Genomic DNA, 22,500 nt, shown 5'->3' with positions numbered 1-22,500 from the left:
AAGCAGGAAAACGGAAGACAATTCCACAGGCGTGCAGTTCTAAGAAAGAAGCTTTGTTCATGGAATCTACGTTTAGGTTTAGGCACAGATAAAGAGTGGGGGGAATTATTGATAGTGTTTACAGCTAGACGAGTGTTTCTTGTGAAAGTTTGGCGAGGGGGGACCATAGATTGAAGCTCAGTTGAACACTTTCCATGAAAATAACGATACATCAGAGACAAACTCGCAACATCTCTCCTGTGAGATAGAGGTTGCAAGGAGGAGAAAAGGACATCTCCTACGAGGCTACGAAGTCTATTTTGAACTCTATCAAGGCAGGACAAGTGCTTTCTAGCAGCTCCTGCCCAGATGTGGCAACAGTATTCCATCCTTGGACGTACCTGGCTCTTATATAGATAGAGAATAGCATCAGCAGTGAGATATCTACTGGATCGATTTTTATATATAAAAGAAAGCCGAATAATAGAAAGACAAATAAATTGTTCAAATGTAGCGAATTCAATTATGTAAAATTCAGTATATTTTGAAAAAATTATAACTTAAAATATTGCAGCATTAAGAATTTTTCTTTAATTCAATTTATAGCATCATATAATCAATTCTTAATGTTGCAATATTTCAAGTTATAAAATTATCATATTTTTTACTAGAATATCCAATCCTTTTCTTTTCCAGTTTTAGCAATTAGTCCTTTACTTTTCCATGTTTAAGCTTAGCCATATTACTTTTCATGCTCGCATTTTCTATTGTAATTTAAGACGTTTGCACTGTTTTTTTTTTTTTTTAATATTATTCATCCAGAGGAAGTCTCAAAATAAAGACGAAACGTTGATGAACACATAAGTGATATGAGGCGAGAGGAGTTTAAAATATTAAACCAGACACAGATAGGAATAGAAGGAGGGAGAGAGAGAGAGGGATAATAAATAAGATAGAAGGAGAAAAACAAGCAGTTAATATTGTAGCGCTAACTTGCGAGATAGCGTTGAATATATGTCATATGGAGGTTGATACGATTCGGTAATCGAAACACGTGTAACTAAGCGAATAAAAAATAATACATATATATATATATATATATATATATATATATATATATATATATATATATATATATACGAGCAAACAGTTAATAAAACATGTTAAAAAACACTTTGAAAAAGAGTTAAAAACATATTTAATCTGAAAAGGAAACACTAGATAAGTGGATAGTCCTTAATCCGCGGATTATATATATATATATATATATATATATATATATATATATATATATATATATATATATATATATATACTAGCAGTTCAGCCCGGCTTTGCGCAGGCCCTATGTACTGCTTATAACTTGCCCTACATGTGAATACATTTTATGTAAAATTTAAAATGTTTAGACCAAAATTTGTCTGAGTAATTTCGCAGTGACCGCAGAGGTCAATTTTTTTTTAACTTTTACCCCAATTTTGACCCCTGTACATTTATTATTTTGGTCTCAAATCAAAATACAAAGTTTGATCCATGTCCAAGTCACCCACATCTAAAATTTCAAGTCTTTAAAGCTAAAATTGGCGGAGGAATTTGGTAGAATCTGCAAAGAATGTCTGAATACCTATTATGTATAAATGTTAAATGTTTAAACCCAAAATTGGCTGAGTAGTTTGCTAAACACTGCAAAGATAAAATCTTTTGAACTTTGACCCCTTGGTAGTTCAAATTTTCGACCCAAACCGATTAAAAAGCTTGCCCTATCTCTGAATACCCTTTATGTAAAATTTCAAATGTTTAGACCAGAAATTGGTTGAGTAATTTGATAGAGACCACAGAGGTCAATTTTTTTTTTAACTTTGACCCCAATTCTGACCCCTTAACATTCATTTTTTGGGATTCAAATCAAATTAAAAAGTTTGATCCATGTTCAAGTAACCTACATCTAAAATTTCCAGTGTTTAGACCCAAATTTAGCGAAGAAGTTTGGTAGAGTTTCAAAGGTCAAATCGTTGAACTTTGAAAAAAATAAAAAGATTTTACCAAATCTCAATACCCCTTATGTCAAATCCTGAGTCTGCAGACCGAAAATTGACAGAGTTATTGTGTAGCGAAATGTACACAGACACACAGAGAGACACACACACATACACACACATATTTTTACTTTTGTAGATATACTAGCATTTCATTCCGGCGTTGCCCGGGTGTTTGGAGGTGTCTGTTGAGCAAAAAAAAAAAACAGAAGCGGTCAATTTTTTAACTTTGACTTCTATTATGACCCTTTAACATTTATTGTTTTGAACTCAAATCAAGGTATTAAGTTAGATCCCTGTCTAATGAACATATATCTAAAATTTCAAGTATTTAGACCCAAAATTTCGGTGGAGTTTGGTAGAGTTCTCAAAGGTCAGATCGTTGAACTTTGACCCCTTAACAGCTAAATCTTTGGCAGAAAACCGATCACAAAGATTTTCCAAATCTCAGTACTCTGTATATAAAATTTAGAGTCTGTAGACTAAAAATTGACGGAGATATTGCGTAGGGGGAAATGTACACAGACACACACACAGACACACACACAAACACAGACACACACACACAGACAGGCACACACACACAGACACACACACAGACACACAGACACAGACACACACACACAGACACCCACACACAGACATACACACACAGACACACACACACACAAACAGACACACACACAGACACACACACACACAGAGACACATACACAGACACACAGACACACACACAGACAGACACACACAGACACACACACAGACACACACACAGACACACACATAGACACACACGCAGACACACACATAGACACACACACAGACACACACACACAGACACACACACACAGACACACACACAGACACACACACAGACACACACACGCACACACACAGACACACACACAGACACACACACAGACACACACAGACACACACACACACAGACACACACACAGACACACACACACACACACAGACACACACACACAGACACACACACAGACACACACACAGACAAACACACGCACACACACAGACACACACACAGACACACACAGACACACACACAGACACACACACATACACACACAGACACACACACACAGACACACACACAGACACACACAGACACACACACACACAGAGACACACACACAGATACACACACAGACACACACACACAGACACACACAGACACACACGCAGACACACACACAGACACACATACACAGACACGCACACACAGAGACACACACACACACACACACACACACACGTTCACTTTTATAGATACTGTTGGGACGATTAATCTTAATCGGAATCCTGAACCGGAAAAATCGAGACTTTGTGGGTGGGGATCGAAAAAAATTTCAATATTTTCCGATGCTAAAAAGGATTCTTTTATTTGTGGTTCTCATTTTATTTTCTTTAAAACAAAATCTTCCACTACTACCAATAAAACTAGAATTTATAGATCACCCCCCTCAAGAGTGTATCTTTTGTGTAAGGAAATATTTGCACATGTGTTTTTATGGGAAAAATGGCAGCTTAATAGTTAAATATAAAGAACCAGAATCGATAATTGTATCGGAATCAGGAAAATATTAGAATCACTACTATATATATATCTATAGTAGTGAAAAGCTAAACCATAATAAAATCGAAAGAGATGTTAAAGAGAAAAATAGAAGGAAGAGCCAAACGTGGTTTAATCCACCGTTCAGCAACCACATAAAAAACAACATCCCGATAGAATTCTACCAAAATTATAGACAAAAATTTCCCACAAGGTAGTAAACTAAGTAAGATAATTAATAAAAACACTGTTAAGCTATCCTTCTCAACATCTGCTGAATTAAGAAATACCATAACTGGCTCCAAAAATACAAAATTAAAAATTTTTTTGAAAAACAGAGATAAGACAGAAAATGAATCTAACAACGTAAACGAATGTAACTGCTGAAACCCTACTGAATGTCCAATGGGGAGGGACTGTTTAACCTCAAACGTAGTATACAAATGTGAAGTTGTAACAAATAATGAAACTAAAGTATATTTTAGGAGCACCGGAACTAGCTTTAAGGACAAATATCGTAATGAAAGCAATAACAATGCAGATAAAATGAAAACAGAAAAGATGATCACAAAAATAGTGACAATAATGAAGATAGAAGCAGAACAATAGTAATAACGAAAATAACAAGAAAAAAACTACGAAAAACTCAACCACTTTAGCAGTATGGGTTAAGGAATTAAAGAAAAATAAAATTGAATATAAATTAAGATGGCCCATAATTGATAAAGCGAAAAAAATATAAACTAAGCAAATCAAAAAGATGCAACCTATGTATACTAGAAGCATACCATATACTAATATCAAAAGAAAAATTATTAAACAGACGACAAGACGTAATTTACGGATGTCTGCACAGAAACCGATAGTTAATTTCACGCAGTAGACCAGATTACCAAAAAAAAATGTAAACATAAATAAAACAACAAAATGAAACGTAAGAACGTAAATAAAAAATTGGATTAATATAAATGAAAATAAATAAAAGGAAAAAGAAAGAAACAATTAAATAAAGTAAAGAAAAAAAAGAAACGTATGATATAGGGAAAGAAAAAAGTGTAAGGAAAGTAACCCTAGAAATAAAAATATATGCCATGAGAGTAACCTCCCCTTGAAACAAAGAAATTAACTCATAAATAAGAGTTCGAAAACCAAACAAAAGGAGTATTATAATAAACACGCATAAACGTAGAAATAAAATTATAAAAAAAGGAAAGAATAAACGATGAAAAAAATTGGAAATTAAAACAAAAATAAAAAGTACGAAATGATGGTTCGAAACGAAAACTTATTTTAGCATGACACCCAAGATGGCTGGCATGTAGCAACGTGGGGATGGAATTTCTTTTCCCCCAAACACCAGGTTTATCATATACAAAATAAACTTTTTGTTGGTAATATCAAATGGAAACAACATCTGACGAGTTGGTGAGGACAGGAATCTTTTATAGACACATAAAATCATAAAATTGCCATCCCATTAACGAAACGGCTGTAATGAAGAAATCCAGGATGAAATAAACAAAAGTTATAAAATGAAAAATTGTAAATCTTTGAATTTCAACAAAGTTTTTACACTATATATATATATATATATACATATATATATATATATATATATATAGAGAGAGAGAGAGAGAGAGAGAGAGAAAGAGAGAGAGTTTATTTGGCGTACAAAATTTACATATGACAGAGAAAGTTCTTTCGGACCCTAGACGTCTTTCGCCATCCTCGTCAGGGGCAAACGATGGCATTTTGATCTTTTTCAAAAAATAAAAATAGGGGAAGAAATTTAAATTAATGATGAAAATAAGAACGACTTATTTACTTATTTACAATTACTGTAAAATATATGTACAGTGAGGAAAGAAGGGAAGAAATAAAAAAATTTTAAAATGTGAATATCATATATATATATATATATATATATATATATATATATATATATATATACTAGCTGTATCCGGTCACGCGTTGCTGTGGCTCAGTTTGTTTAAATGGAACACAAAAACAAAAAAAGACAAAATATATGTCTTATGTTTATGTTCACAATATTTTTGGATACACAATACTTTGAGGTGTCCCTTTTTCTGTGCAGATGTAGAGATTGTCTGATTTTCCGACTGTAGTTTACGTAACATATACTTGTCCATGTGAGAAGATATCATGGTGTAGATGTAAGTCACACAAATGTAAAAATCGTCCCTGAACCGTGTTAATGGTTATTGCAAATGCAAAGCGAATTGTGAAGCGCAATATTTTTAATTAAAATGATATATCCGTTTAAACCATACAATGAACGTTCACGGCCTGTTCTTCTTGACGGTTGACAGAAGGGAGAACATGAGGGTTAAATTTTACTATAGACATGTATGTGAACACGCACTGGAAAATCTCGAAAAGTAAAAAAAGTTTAGCCGATTTTCTTTTTGGATGTAAGTATAGTGTTTTGTCAAAGATCAACCGATGAAACAATTGAAAGGGAAACTGTTTAAAAAATAAACAAACAAAGTAAGTGGGAGACCAGTGATAATTCAGAATAAAGAAAGAAAGATGAAAAGAATGCAAAAAAATAGTTGTAGGATAAGTTTTCAAAGAAAAGAAATAGTTTGGTAAACTATCGTTTTTGTTTTATTCAAAGAAAATTTAGTATATATTGCTTTCAAATATAATTAATGAGAATATGCGTAAACTTTTCGTGCTTTTTCTTTATTGTTGCTAATTCACAAATCGAAATATTGATTTTTCAAGTGAAACCAGTAGTATCTACTGAATTGCCATGTCACAGTAATGAAAATAGCCAAAACTTACGAAAAACGATGAGGGAGAAATTAATGAGTAAATGAAATAGTTTTCGAAGAAATTAGAAATTTTAGCTCTTTCCCTTGTGTTTACGTCACATGTCACATGACCAAACAAACATGGCCGCAATCATTTTTTCGTGTAATCACTGAGGATCGAAATAACTGTGACATGACAATTAGGTATATTACATTGGTTATTGTTGTGATTGACAAAAAATGTTAGGAGTTATCATGTTTGTTTGTTTTGTTTTTTTTTTTTAATTAAATATCAACTTTTCAGCTGGCTGATTTCACTACAATAATGAAGAAGCGCCCTTTTTATCGGCAGACCTGTACAATGAAAAACCTCATATAGTTTTTGGTACTCGTGCATAACTTGACCCAGATCCTCGGGATTTTTCGTCAATTATGATTCGGGTTTGACCGGCAGTCACCGGAGAAGCCGAGCAAAGTAACAGATGCAGACGAATTTCAAAACAAACTGGAAAAAAAAATAGAAATGCAATTAATATTAAATAACAAAAAACCTACTGCAAATTTATTGAATATTTTTCCCCCCAGAAAAGTCGCATTTTGTTTAGTTAAAAAAAATGTTCTCGCAATTGTTTTATAAAAAAAATTGTTTTTTTTTTACCGTAAATTGTTTCCAAGAAAACTTACATTTTTTATAGAAAATTGTCATAAACGTTTCTCTTTGCAAATAGAATTTTGTTTATAAGAAAACGTTAATGCTTTTTATGAAAACTGTAAATTGTTAGGTGAAAGTACAGATTTTTTTTTTCAAGAAAATGTACAAATTATTTTTTATCACACCTCCATTAATTATGCAAAAAAAAAATGTCGATTTTTAGGGCAAATTCTGGAGGAGTACCATTCTTCCTAATTTTGTCTTTTTTTCAATTTTTTTTTTAGTAGATTATCAGCGATTGCAAGCTAAAAAATTTAACCAAAATGCAAAAACTTCAATAAATAAATACAAAGTCCTAGTAAATCTATTCCCCTTATTGGAAACACGAAACACGAAATCAAATTATTGCCCGTACGGTTTTCGATTTTTTGCTTTAAATTCTACAATTTTCACTTTTTTTAAACTTTTTTTTCCTGTTATTACAGACTTAAGTTACAAATCATAAAAAAATTTGAATGAACATTTTTTTATAACTTCACGTGAGGGTTCAGTATTCAATAAATTTCGTATTCAATTTAGTACAACGTTATAATTGAAAAATGAACCTCCACGTAAAAAGTTATAAAAATGTTTTTCAAATTTTTTTTCTTATAGTCTAAAATTTAAGTTCAATCTCCCTCACGTCCGCCTTTTTTTCGTTCCGTTTTGATCGTTTTTTTTTTTTTTTTTTATTGGAACCCCTAAAAATCGAATTTGATCGAAAGAATAACATTCAACAATCGTACTTTATTTATTTTTGAAATAAATTAATTTTAAATGAAAAAATCAATTTGGTATATCTTTTTAGTATTTTTTTTTTTTTTTTTTTTTTTACACAAGTCCAACTCATCGTTCACATTGGATATGTCGACATTTTCGTTGAATATTTGATAGGAAAGCGACCACTTTAGTTAATTTAAAATATTGTAAACACAGTATGAAGCGAGACGAAAAGTTCCTTTTAGTGATATCACGTGACGGTGGGCGGTGATGGGATTTTTCTCCAAATAAAAAAAATGGCCAGATCGTAACAGATAAACCCACCTAATTTATTAAATAAAAATTAAGTATAATGTTATAACAGGCAATAATTAAAAAGAAATATATAACAACAGGCATGAGTAAACTGAAAATACTATACCAAAATGTCGAAGCAATCGGTTCGGTGGTTTTTTAGTTGTTCAAAAAGTAACAAACCAGACGTTTCATATATATATATATATATATATATATATATATATATATATATATATATATATATAATGAATATTATTATAAAAAAAATGTCGTAAAATACCACGAGTGGGGAATGATATCCCGCATATAGATATACGGGGGAAAAGGAGGAAAGAGGAGGGGATCATGGCTATAGTATCCCTCTATAAGTCACCCAAAAGGTCCAGGGCATTAATCAACCTCTTCTACCTGCAGAGAGAGAGAGAGAGAGAGAGAGAGAGAGAGAGAGAGCTTGGGTCGCGCAATGGAGACGGATTCGAGACTTTTCAAATGATATCCCGCATATAGATATACGGGGGAAAAGGAGGAAAGAGGAGGGGATCATGGCTATAGTATCCCTCTATAAGTCACCCAAAAGGTCCAGGGCATTAATCAACCTCTTCTACCTGCAGAGAGAGAGAGAGAGAGAGAGAGAGAGAGAGAGAGAGAGAGAGAGAGAGCTTGGGTCGCGCAATGGAGACGGATTCGAGACTTTTCAAATGATATCCCGCATATAGATATACGGGGGAAAAGGAGGAAAGAGGAGGGGATCATAGCTATAGTATCCCTCTATAAGTCACCCAAAAGGTCCAGGGCATTAATCAACCTCTTCTACCTGCAGAGAGAGAGAGAGAGAGAGAGAGAGAGAGAGAGAGAGAGCTTGGGTCGCGCAATGGAGACGGATTCGAGAGTTTTCAAATGATTACTCGATCGATCTCGAAATAAAATTGAAAAGAAATCGTCCTTTTCTACCAGCCCACATTTTGGGTTATCCAATAAATGTTGTCTAATTGCTGAATCTAAATAATTGTGGGTGGGGTTGAGGAGAATTTTATTTTTATTTTTATTACGAAATGTTGTCCAATTTTTGTTTCGAAGTGAACGCTGGTTCGCCCGACGTAGACAGCATCACACTGGCATTGCAATTTATATATAACATTGCTAAGTTTAGTGCGAGGCAAACCGTCCTTTTTGAAAGAAGAAAATGCAGGTTTGAAAATCACCCGAGGAAGAACAGACGGAAAACAATTGATGATAGTTTGTTTAAGTTGATTAATGAGAGGGACACATTTTTCACCAACCCATGGCAACTTAAGATATACAGAACTCTTTAAAGGGTCAAAGGTTATATCCTTATTAAATTGATTGATTTTAAATTTAATACATTTATCAATTAAGAATTCTGGGTAGCCATTATCGATTAGGATTTCCTTAATTTTAATAATTTCAGTATCTAGTCGACAGGAGGAGCAAATAACCATGGTCCTAAGTACCAACGTATAAATCAACGTCAACTTTGTGGTTTTAAGTACAAACGAACACCATTTAGTATATAGACCGGTAAAGGTAGGTTTTCTATATAGAGAGGTAAGAAAACCTGGCCCTTCAATCAACACGTCGAGGAACGGGAGAGAGTCGTCCTTTTCTATCTCCATAGTAAAAGACAAAGCGTGACGTAAGGAATTAAGACGTTTGAAGAACTCTAAAGCTAAGTCCTGAGAATGAAAAGCCGCACTTTGTTAATTCCTACCCTCTGATTAGAAGGAAAGTATTTCTTTGAAACTCCGCGGATTAAAGACTATCCACTTATTTCGTGCTTCCTTTTTTTAAAATTAAATATGTTTTTAACTCTTTTTTAAAGTGTTTTTAAGATGTTTTATTAACTACTTGTTCTTTATATATAATCTTCCAAACATAAAATTATTTTTATTTACTTACACAGGAAAAATACTTCATCACCAAATTCACTCCTGAACTGAACAGAACCTAATACCATCACACAAAAACATGAAATGCAAGGTACACTCGCATGCACACCCATACACATACACATACACACACCCACACATAAATCAGAACCGACACATTAAAACACACACACGTGCGCGCATACAACCACACACAGACATAACACCCCTATCTCTAATACAACACACTGAACAATACCAACCCTACTTAACCTCGAAACCAACAACACTAGGAGAAACCTAGAACCATAGTATAATGTCTGTTCAAACACCTCGCTCCCTCCTCAGTCAGGGGAGGAGAACCCCCTCATGACTGAAACGATTATCTTCCCTTCTATCATCCTCCTCCCATACCTACACTCCCCAATGCCCCCCTCTGGGGAACAAAATCTTCCCCACACTAGGAACCGATCCTGGGTCTGGCCATACCCACATGGGGAGACAAATAAATAGACCATTTAAAAAAATCCCCTATTTTAAATACACCCCTCTTTCTAAACAAACATAATATAAGACTAAAACGAAAAATCACAATACTAAAATCCAAGAATCCAAAAAATAAATATCAAAATAGAATGAAAGCACCCCTACCCTTACTTCAGAAGAGCCAGTCCCTCCTCCCCACACATACACATTAGTAACGACCTCGGACCACAGCCGCCTTCCTAAGAAAGCAAATAACCCCAAAATACTATAAAACAATATACACATTCCCAAACCAATAAAAGCAAACACACACATACGCGCGCGCACACACACACAAACACACACGCACACACACACACACACGCATACACACACCCTACCCCACCCTAAAGGAAAAGAAAAACATATTAGCAGACAGAGATAGCGACTGACTACATCGAGGTCAAAATCTACCTGGACAAACCAAATAAAAAAGCAATAAAAAAAAGCAATAAAAATTCAGCATACCAATGTATAATAAACACTTACAAGCCTCCACCCCTTGGAAAAACTTCAAACTAACTAGGAAAATCGCCATTTTTACACATTTGAAAATAATTTCTGACGAGGACGCATCAGACCGTCTGAAACGTACGTAAATGATTTCAATGACTTAAAAACATTATTACAATGATCCAAACATAATTCTCAATGAAAATCCAAGACACGGAATAATAAAATAATGTTAAAAAATACACATTGTTGGTGACTACTCCCTTATTTAAATATATATATATATATATATATATATATATATATACATATATATATATATATATATATATATATATATATATATATATATATATATATATATATTTACCAGTGGTGAAAAAACCGGACGAGAGTGCTCAATATGTATTCAGAGCAGTATATAGGAAATTTATTACTGATTATTATTATTAAATATATATATATATATATATATATGTGTGTGTGTGTGTGTGCGTATATATATATATATATATATATATATATATATATATATATATATATATATATATATACGCGAGCAAACAGTTAATAAAACATGTTAAAAATCACTTTGAAATGAGTTAAAAACATATTTAATCTGGAAAGGAAACACTAGATAAGTGGATAGTCCTTAATCCGCTGAGTTTCGAAGAAATACTTTCCTTCCCATCAGAGGGTAGGAATTAGCAAAATGCGGGATCGGATTTTGCATGCAAAATATTTTATGAAGCAACAAATAAGTCAAAGATCTTACTTGATAACAAAAAAAGTGAAGCATATATATACTAGACTACTCGTGTCTCGTTGGGGCAGTATGTTATATTAGCTATGGAATTTATGTATGAGCGTGACACTTGTGACGTAAAGAAAATAGCTTTTTAACATAACAGAAACATTTCTATGAAAGCATATTAAAATGAAAAATCACGAACGGATCACTCAAACATGGAAAAAAAATCCTCCCTATTCGTGTAAAGTTACCTATTTTTTCCGAATAATCGCTCAAAAATCGAAAATTAAACATGATTTTTCTCGAACGCCGATGAAAGTCATTTAGCAGCAACAACGCGCATGAACCTACCGATGAGAAATATAAGAATGAAAAACCCATATTGGAATCCTTCAACCAAGTTATAGAAACTTAAAATCTAAAAAAAAAAAATAATAATAATTAATAAAACCTGAAGCAAAAAAATAAAACCTAAATAAATAAAATAAAATAAAACTAATATTGAAACAGATTAATAAATGTGTCAACAAATTCACCGTTCTCAAACAACTATTTTGTATCTAGAAATGTAAACAAAAAATAAAAAGAGAAGGAAGGAAGGAAAGAAAGAAGAAAAAGGGACGGATAGAGAGTAGCATTAGCATTAGTATTAGTATTATCATTAGTAGTAGTTTCGGCTTTACAATTGTTCTTTTGTTTGTCAACGGGTTAAACTTGTTTAGTTGTAAGAAAATAGCGACAGTATAGTTGTAATAAAGAATAGTTGCAAAACACCCCCACTCTTCCCATGTTAAATAATAATTTCGAAATAATAACGTTAATATTTCAGTGCGCAGATCAAAATCTGCAAAAGAAGCGATTTGTGTTTATTTATTTACGTTGTTATAGGTTAATGTCTATGCGCGCATGCGCAACCAGATGTCGGAAACCAGAAAGGTGGTTACATAACTCGTTACAGGGCCATTTGAGTTTTATATATATATATATATATATATATATATATATATATATATATATATATATATATATATATATATATATATATATATCTTTATTCGATTGGCAAAATTTTAGAATAATTATAAAGAAGTGAACCATCGCGTAAATTCAATTAACTAAAATAAGATGGAAAACGGGGTGAGGAAAAGAAAAAAGAATAAATAAATAAAATAAAATAATGGCGCAAGTTATATGTACAATTCAATAAAATAAATAAGTCGATTAAAAACAAGATCGTTAAAATACACCCGAAGCGAAAATGTTAGTCTGAACCAAAAAGCGCTTCGGGTGTATTTTAACGATCTTTTTTTCCATCTTATTTTAGTTGATTGAATTTACGCGATGGTATACTTCTTTATATATATATATATATATATATATATATATATATATATATATATATATATATATATATATATATATATATATATATATATATATATATGAATTCTTCCGCCGATTTCGGACACATGTTGACCTTAATTTTTTTTTACAAAGGAGTCACCACTTATCAAAGCCTAGGAGCCACTCGAGGATAAGGGTTAATGAGTGTACAATGGTCAAAGGGAACATGCCGTAGCAATAGTTAGTAGTGGAAATTTGGTAAATTGAATTACTTACGAAAAAATAATAAAGGGCCGTCTTTTAAAGACTTCCGTACAAAAATGAGTTTGTACTTAATAGCAACTCGAATATGCAAACGATCTCCCCCTCTTTTTTTTAGAAGCAACACATGGTGAAATCATCAGGATTTCTTGATTCTTGTTGGGTCCCTTTTTTTTGCACTGATTATCGCCCCTTCCCCGTGGCCCCTTGTCTCTCCTCCACTCTCGCCGGTTTTCGTGAAAGCCAAATGGTTCGTTTTGATCCCGTAACTGCACTTGTGACCTAATCGTTTCCGAACTTCCTGACGGACATCATACGCCCTTTTCTGGCAACCAACCGCGCTATGATGTCAACCCTCAAATTAAACGGCTCCGGCCCTCCCCTTTTGATTTGGTTTGTACCCTCCTCTTAATGCTCAGGGGTGGGTCGGGCGGACCACTATGGTTCCGTTCTTAAATTGAACCGTTTTATTTCATTCTGCCGTTATTTCTTTTATTATTAGTTTATTTTATGTGTATATATAGAGTAAGTACAGGGCATTTATGAAAAAAAAAAGGACGTCGGTTATATTTATCGGGTCCTTCCCCCCCCCCCCCGACACCCCCCTGTCTCTCTCATATATTATATATATATATATATTAGATAATCTACCGGGTGTTTCCTGGGAATCTTTACTTTCATTTTTGGCCCATTTCTCCTTTTTGAACTGTTTCTTTTTTGCTATGAGGTCATATGTGGCATCATCATATATGACGTCATCTGCTATGATGTAAACTGCACACACACACACACACACACACACACACACACACATATATATATATACATTTGTCTTTACATAAGCAGTAGTTGGTTGCTACACAGTCATGAACATGTTTCGGTCTACCAGTATTTACCAACTAGAGACCTCATCAGGCAACAAGCTTTATTTCCGAAAACGGAATTCATTTTGAATTCATGACTGTGTAGCAACAAACTACTGCTTATGTAAAGACAAATGTAACTTGCTCTACTTCTGTATTGAGCACTCTCGTATGAACCTCCTTATATTTCACTGGTTAACCTACCTTTGGAAAATAGCAACCTTAAATTATATATATATATATATATATATATATATACATATATATATATATATATATATATATATATATATATGTGTGTGTGTGTGTGTGTGTGTGTGTGTGTGTGTGTGTGAATTCTTCCGTCGATTTCGGATTTTAATTTTTTTTTTTTTTTTTTTACAAATGGTCAAAGGGAATATGCCGTAGCAATCGTTAGTAGTAGTGGAAAATTGGGTGTACATATCTATAAAAGTGAAATTGTGTGTGTGTATTTCCCTACCAAACTACTCTGTCAATTTTCAGTCTACGGACTTGAGTTTTGTCATAAAAGGTATTGAGATTTAGGAAAATCTTTTTAATCGGTTTTCGGCCAAAAATTTGGTTGGCAAGGGGTCAAAGTTAAGCAATTTGACCTTTGAAAACTCTACCAAACTCCTCCGCCAATTTTGGGTTTTAACACTTGAAATTTTAGATGTAGGTTACCTGGACATGGATCAAACATTTTAATATATATATATATATATATATATATATATATATATATATATATATATATATATATATATATATATACACACAGACAAGAACAAGTAGTTAATAAAACATGTTAAAAACACTTTGAAAAAGAGTTAAAACATATTTGGTTCTATCGAGCTTTTACATCCGGTTGAGATTACTTTATAAATATTAATTCTTTAATATTTATAATTCACTTTAGTTTTGCCATCTTGGATCATTTTCGTAAACTTAACTGTAATTCTTATTTTATATATATATATATATATATATATATATATATATATATATATATATATATATATATATATATATATCCTAGTATATATATGTATATATGTGTATATACATATATGTATTTATATGGATAAAAATATGGCACGCGTCTGCGGATGGAATGTAAGGAACATGACAGCTAAACCAGAATTGTTTCAATATTTCTCACGAATGTAAACAAAATTTGTTATTGTTTGAGAAAGAATGTAGCAGTTAAAGGAATCTGGTTATGTTGATGTTTTTAAAAGTTGACAGGAAAAAGTGACACAAAAAAGGTTGGCAGATGGAGATTTGATTTGTCAACCAAGCGGACGAAACGATATACTTCTGTCTATCGCTCTCCCTCTCCTCTCTCTATCCACCATAACAGAGAAACAACAAGGGATAAAAACGGACTGTTGCTTACACCAAATGTGTTGTCGTGTATTTCAATTCTAGAAAAAAGTTCATAATATAAAAATAAATTTCCTACAACCGTGATAAGTTCAAGATGCATCATTTTTTATGAATGATGATAAATGTATTCAAGTCTATACACGAATTTGTTGCATAATATGGGTGTACATAACGTCTAGTTGGTGTCCCTGGGTGTGGCTGGGGTGTTACATATACAAAAACATCATACCTTTTGCCTTCTTCTTCTTCTTCTTCTTCTTCTTCTTCTTCTTCTTATTATTATTATTATTATTATTATTATTATTATTATTATTATTATTATTAACATTACCGCGTTATTTATAAATACGTATTAGATACGTTTGCAGCCAAAACAACGCATTATTACAAAATAAAGTATCTATTTTGTTGGAAATTTATATTGAAATTTATATTAAAATTTATACTGAAATTTATATTAAAATTTGTATTAAGATTTATATTGAAATTTATATTAAAATTTATACTGAAATTTATATTAAAATTTATATTGAAATTTATATTGAAATTTATATTAAAATTTATATTGAAATTTATATTGAAATTTATATTAAAATTTATATTGAAATTTATATTAAAATTTATATTGAAATTTATATTGAAATTTATATTAAAATTTATATTGAAATTTATATTAAAATTTATATTGATATTTATATTAAAATTTATATTGAAATTTATATTGGAATTTATATTAAAATTTATATTAAAATTTATATTGAAATTTATATTAAAATTTATATTGAAATTTATATTGAAATTTATATTAAAATTCATATTGAAATGTATATTAAAATTTATATTAAAATTTATATTAAAATTTATATTGAAATTTATATTGAAATGTATATTAAAATTTATATTAAAATTTATATTAAAATTCATATTGAAATTTATATTGAAATTTATATTGAAATTTATATTAAAATTTATATTAAAATTTATATTAAAATTCATATTGAAATTTATATTAAAATTTATATTGAAATTTATATTCAAATTCATATTGAAATTTATATTAAAATTTATATTAAAATTTATATTAAAATTTATATTGAAATTTATATTGAAATTTATATTGAATTTTATAAATATACACTTCATCTTCAGTATGTCTTTCTTTCTTTCTTTTTTCCACGTTGTTGTTGGAGCATAGAATCAGTAGAAGTCCATTTGTTGTTTTTGCAGTAGTTTTTCCAAATGTCGGAACGGTGTGTTGGTCACGCGGAATTCATGTTAGATTTTGTGTTCCTTGATAGAAGCGCTGGTTGAGTTTGAATAAATATTTTATTCAAACCACACCAGCGCTTTTATCAAGGAACACAAGCCTTTAACGTGAATACTGCGTTATTTATTCATTTATTTTTATTTATTTATTTTTATTTGTTTATTTTTTATTTTTTATTATTTTATTTTTATTTATTTATTTTTATTTGTTTATTTTTTATTTTTTATTATTTTATTTTTATTTATTTATTTTTATTTGTTTATTTTTTATTTTTTATTATTTTATTTTTATTTATTTATTTTTATTTGTTTATTCAGTTTTATCTATTTATTTTATTTCATTTTTGTTTTATTTATTTATTTATTTATTTGTTTGTTTGTTTGTTTATTTGTCTACTTATTTATTTTCATTTATTTTATTTTTATTTCTCCATTTTTATTGTTTTTTATTTATTCATTTTATCTATTAATTTTATTTTTTTATTTATTTATTTGTTTGTTTACTTATTTTTATTTATTTTTTTTATTTTTTAATTTATTAATTTTTATCTATTTATTTTATTTTTTGTTTTATTTATTTATTTTTATTTATTTATTTATGTTTTTTTATTAATTTTATTTATATCAAGTTAACATTCCTCGCTAGCATTCCCAATACGTATTTCCTAAACATTCTATAGTTATGGGACAATTTCAATATTTTTCCGATTCCGATACAATTACCGATTTCTTCCTAAATTATCGATTCTGATTCTCTTAAGATTTAGCTATATAGTTGCTGTATTTTTCCAATTATCATGAAAACGCACGTTATATCTGCAGATATTTTCCCAAACGTAAAAATACTCTTGTGTGAGGATTATCTATCGATTTTAGTTTTATTGGCATTTTAAAAATCGATAAATATTTTTTATTATATTATTGGCATCAGAATATATATATATATATATATATATATATATATATATATATATATATATATATATATAGAGAGAGAGAGAGAGAGAGAGAGAGAGAGAGACTTTGTTTGATAAAAATTCAATATGGCGTAATGGAAAAATAAAAAGGTATTTGCAGCTTCTCTTCCAATTTTCGGATTTTAATTATTTTAATTCCTTTTGACGGATTGATTGTTGCTTGGGATTGGGCATAATAGATTCACTGATTGATATAATAATTAAGTGATTGATTTTGCGCTACGAAACAGGTACTGTCAAGAATTGTATAAATCAACCCAATTAAAGGAATAAATTGTAAGATGGTCAACATCATGAATTTTGGAATATAACTTTTTGTCATTTATCATATATATATATATATATATATATATATATATATATATATTGCATTGTAATTTGGTTTTCAAGCGTACTTGATGCGTATTTTATTTTATTCAAATTAAATCAACACTTCTACAACGGAATTCACACTCCTGGCGTTAATCTCGCGTAGCCAACGCACCGTTCCCGACATTTCAGAATACAACTGCTTAGAGACAACGCGCGGATCTTTACTACTGATTTTTTTCTCCAAGTTTACAACATGGCAGGAAAGAAGAAGAAGAAGAAGAAGAAGAAGAAGAAGAAGAAGAAGAAGAAGAAGAAGAAACATACTGATGATTGAGTTTGACTCCGAAATATATTTAAATTATAAATTTCAAACAATTAAAATATTTATTTATTTTCATAAAATTGCGTTGCAATTTCGCTTTCAAGCGCACTTGATGTGTATTTTATTTCATATATATATATGATTAAAATAATGGAAATAGTATTCCGACAAAATAGAGAAATAAAAAGGAACAAACCGTATTATGTGTTCATCAACGTTTCGTCTTTATTTCTTTATTATCTAGAGGAAGTCTCGAAATAAAGACGAAACGTTGATGAACACATAATACGGTTTGTTCCTTTTTATCTCTCTCTCTCTCTCTCTCTCTCTCTCTCTCTCTCTGTATATATATATATCAGGGGTGATACGATTAATTGGAATCGGGAATCGGAAAAATCGGAAGATTTGGGGGTATCTGAATCGGTATTGGAATCGGAAAAATTGATGCCAACATTATTCTTTTAATTGTTTTTTTTATGTTATTTTTTTTTTTAATAAAATCTTCCATTGCTGGTAATAATAATAATGATAAAATAATAAATATTTATTGATTTTAAATTACCAGTAAAGCTAAAATCGATAGATCATCCTCCACAAGTGCATTTTGACGTTTAGGAAAATATATGCATATTTAACATGTGTTTTTATGAAAATCGGGGAAAATAACAATCTTATAGTTAAATAATTAGAGATTTATAAAGAATCGGAATCGGAATCGGAATCAGTAATTGTATCGGAATCGGGAAAAATATTTGAATCGTCTCCTCACTAATATATATATATATATATATATATATATATATATATATATATATATATATATATGTGTATATATATATAAAGAATAAAACATGTATAAATACATTTGAAGCCAAAACTGCAACGCGAAATTTTTTATAAAATAAACAGGTGTTTATTTTTAAAGAAATATATATAACGGATATACACAAAAATAACTACCCAGATTTTCAAAAATGCGCGACCACGCGTCACCTATCCGGCTTCATAAAAACCCCGCAGTTAACAACATCACGTGGACTCTTCATCGAACTATCTTCCACTACATCATGTCGAGAACGAAGAGGGGGAAAAAAAAAGATTGATAAAGGAGTCTTACTCCGAAATATATTTCTTTAAAAATAAACACGTGTTTATTTTATAAAAAAAAATTTCGCGTTGCAGTTTTGGATTCAAATGTATTTATACATGTTTTATTCTTTAAATTTCACTCAACGCTTCTAACGGATATAAACAAAAAAAAATACCCCCATATATATATATATATATATATATATATATATATATATATATATATATATATATATATATATATATATATATATATATATATATATATATCACAATGCGGGTTTGTATTACTGTACACATAGATTCGAAAAAGTTGTCAAAAAACAAATATATAACAAATAAATGTTATCAAAGGCAAGATAAGTTACTTTTCTGCCAAACTGGATATATTTTTTGTGTTTTTATTCAATGTAACATATTTATTCAGCTCGAAAAACATACAGTGTTTACCGATGTATTCGAAAATTCAAGATGGCGTCTCACACCCTCTTTAACACCGTAAGTATGGAAAAAGGTGTTATAAATAAAAAAAACTATACAAAATACTATTAAAAACCCGCCGAATATATGTCAACCTATGTCACGGTAACATATATTGAGCGAGATTTTAACAGTATTTTATCCGGTTTTTTATTTATAACATCTTTTCCCACACTTACCGTGTTAAAGAGAGGATAAGACGCCATCTTGCATGTTCCAATACATCGGTAAACACTGTGTGGTTTTCGAGCTGAATAAACATGTTACATTGAATAAAAACACGAAAAATATATCCAGTTAGGTAGAAAAGTAACTTATCTTGCCTTTGATAGCATTCATTTGTTATATATTTGTTTTTTGACAACTTTTTCGAATCTATGTGTACAGTAATACAAACCCCACAATGCTTCAAGCAACCTAAATCAACCTTTTACTCTTTTTTTTTTTACATTTCAGAAACTACCCTCAGAATGCTTTTGAGATTCCTGATGCTAGTGACCGTCCTCTTCCCGTTGAGTCGCCTGGTAGACGGTCAGAATGTTCAAAAATCTTCCCAGCAGACACACTCAAAATGGTCTACCAACCTGGACCACCTGGACTACCTAAATGCGACTGTGATTAGCCGGAACCGACGCTCTAATCGCAAGGACAACAACCCCAGATCCTTTCTGGAAGGGATCCTCTATCGCAAGAGTAACCGCGTCAATCCGGAGTCCAACTACCCGCAGATCTTGTCGGGCAAGCTGCAACCGAACGGGCAGAATTGGTTCACCATTCTTCCGACACCGGTCCTCATTCATCGCGTGTCTCTTCGCACGATCGTCGGCTTATACGTTACCTCGATCGGACATAGACGTATCAACCAGATCATCTCTGAAGCGCAGAACGGCGGCGGTGACGGCGCCGATCGCGAGTCCCGTATGCACTTGGCCGGCACCCATCTCCTTTATTATATAACCTTCCTCAAGGAAGGCATCTGTACGTTCGGCGTCGTCAGCATGAACAGGCATGTCTACGACAACAACCGGCATTATTCGCGCTTCCTCACGGTGACCAGCGACTACCTGCTCAGCTCCGCGCATCTCTACAAGCACGCTGTCTCCAAGTATAAACTCATCCACCCTAGTATCGCCCTGCCGAGCGTGTTCGACGTCATGCTGCACTGTTTTAAGACCCTGCCGTCGGCCAAAGAGTGCGTCAACCCCAGGAGCGACATCCTCACCAAGTACAAGTGCTTGCCCACTTGCAAATCCGACAACAGCTGTCGCGAGAAATCGGCCTATCTGCCGACACTAATGAAGAACGTGCTTTACTTCTTTATCTCGGAGTTCACGACCCTTGAAGAAAGGTAGACTTTAGTGGAGGATGGAGAGAGAGAGAGAGAGAGAGAGAGAGAGAGAGAGAGAGAGAGAGAGAGAGAGAGAGAGAGAGAAAGAGAGAGAGAGAGAGTAAAAAAAAAAAAATAAACGCCTCACCCCCGTCCCATACAATTTGTCCACAGACATAAACAACGCATTTTGTGTTTGTGTAGATTAGCGATCTTTAAAACCAATGCCTTTCAGGTGAAAAAATTATTACGTGTCATGTCGAAATTAGTATTAATTCTAAAAATTACGAAAAACGATCCAGTAGAAGATGTATTTTGGCAACAAAAGAAATCATCCACAATTACGTTCTCATGTTTTGTGTTTAAAAATGGCGAACCCTTAATTAAAGTCAAATTAAGTCAAGGAAAATAAGTCAGTTTGTCATACAGAATTGGTTGTACAGTTCTTCCATATTTAAACATACGATAAAACTCGATAATTCAATTAATTCTATTTTTAATTGTAATTATTTGTTTATTGGATCCGTTTTCGTAATTTTTGGAATTCATACTAATTTCGCCATGACAGGTAAGTAAGTAATAATGTTTTCACCTGAAATGCGTTGGTTTAAAACATCGATAATTTGCACAAGTATCACAATTTGTTGACAAACGTAAACAATGTATTTACAATCTGTATTTTTTCGCTCAAAATGGCCGTTTGCTATTTCAATGCGGTGCTTCAAAATTTGTGTTATTTATATAGAAAATAACTTATTAGAAATTATGGTTCTAATGCCACATGCCCCAAAAACAAAAAAGAAAAAAATTTTATGATGTGCATACCCGTGACAAAACGAAAATATCATATTCCAAAAATCACGTAAATTGTTCAAATAGTTCTATTTTTAAATAAGAAAATAAAATTTTATGAGTATCTGAGGAGTGACTGTCTCGCTAGCCATTTTGGAAAAAGAAATGCATAGAAACAAGGGGAGATAACGCAACAATAATTCATACTAGATTTATGTTGTGATTTCTAAGAATTTCCATTAATCGCTTTAAAATGATTTTCTTCAGAAAAAAAAACTACTTGATCAATTTATGTGATTTTCGGAATATGATATTTTCGTTTCGTCACGGGTACGTACATCATAGACTTTTCTTTTCTTTTTTTTAATATAGGAAGAATTCTGG

General features: G+C 31.4%; 1 protein-coding gene across 1 annotated transcript in view; it reads left to right on the top strand.

The window, feature by feature from the left end:
* LOC145261051 (uncharacterized) overlaps positions 1–21,432 on the top strand; it is a 97,299-nt gene extending 75,867 nt beyond the window's left edge. The window contains exon 3 of the mRNA XM_080119213.1: positions 20,454–21,432. Coding sequence (XP_079975339.1) covers positions 20,468–21,349 — 882 coding nt within the window. The 5' untranslated portion in view covers positions 20,454–20,467 and the 3' untranslated portion in view covers positions 21,350–21,432. The remainder of the gene's footprint in view (positions 1–20,453) is intronic.
* Positions 21,433–22,500: the final 1,068 nt, after the last annotated feature.

The sequence above is a fragment of the Euprymna scolopes genome, chromosome 37, assembly GCF_053919585.1.
Source record: "Euprymna scolopes isolate OS-2025 chromosome 37, ASM5391958v1, whole genome shotgun sequence".
In the NCBI taxonomy this organism is placed as follows: Eukaryota; Metazoa; Mollusca; class Cephalopoda; order Sepiida; family Sepiolidae; genus Euprymna; species Euprymna scolopes.
Note: the sequence above shows the minus strand (reverse complement) of the source record. Positions and strands in the feature narration are given on the sequence as shown.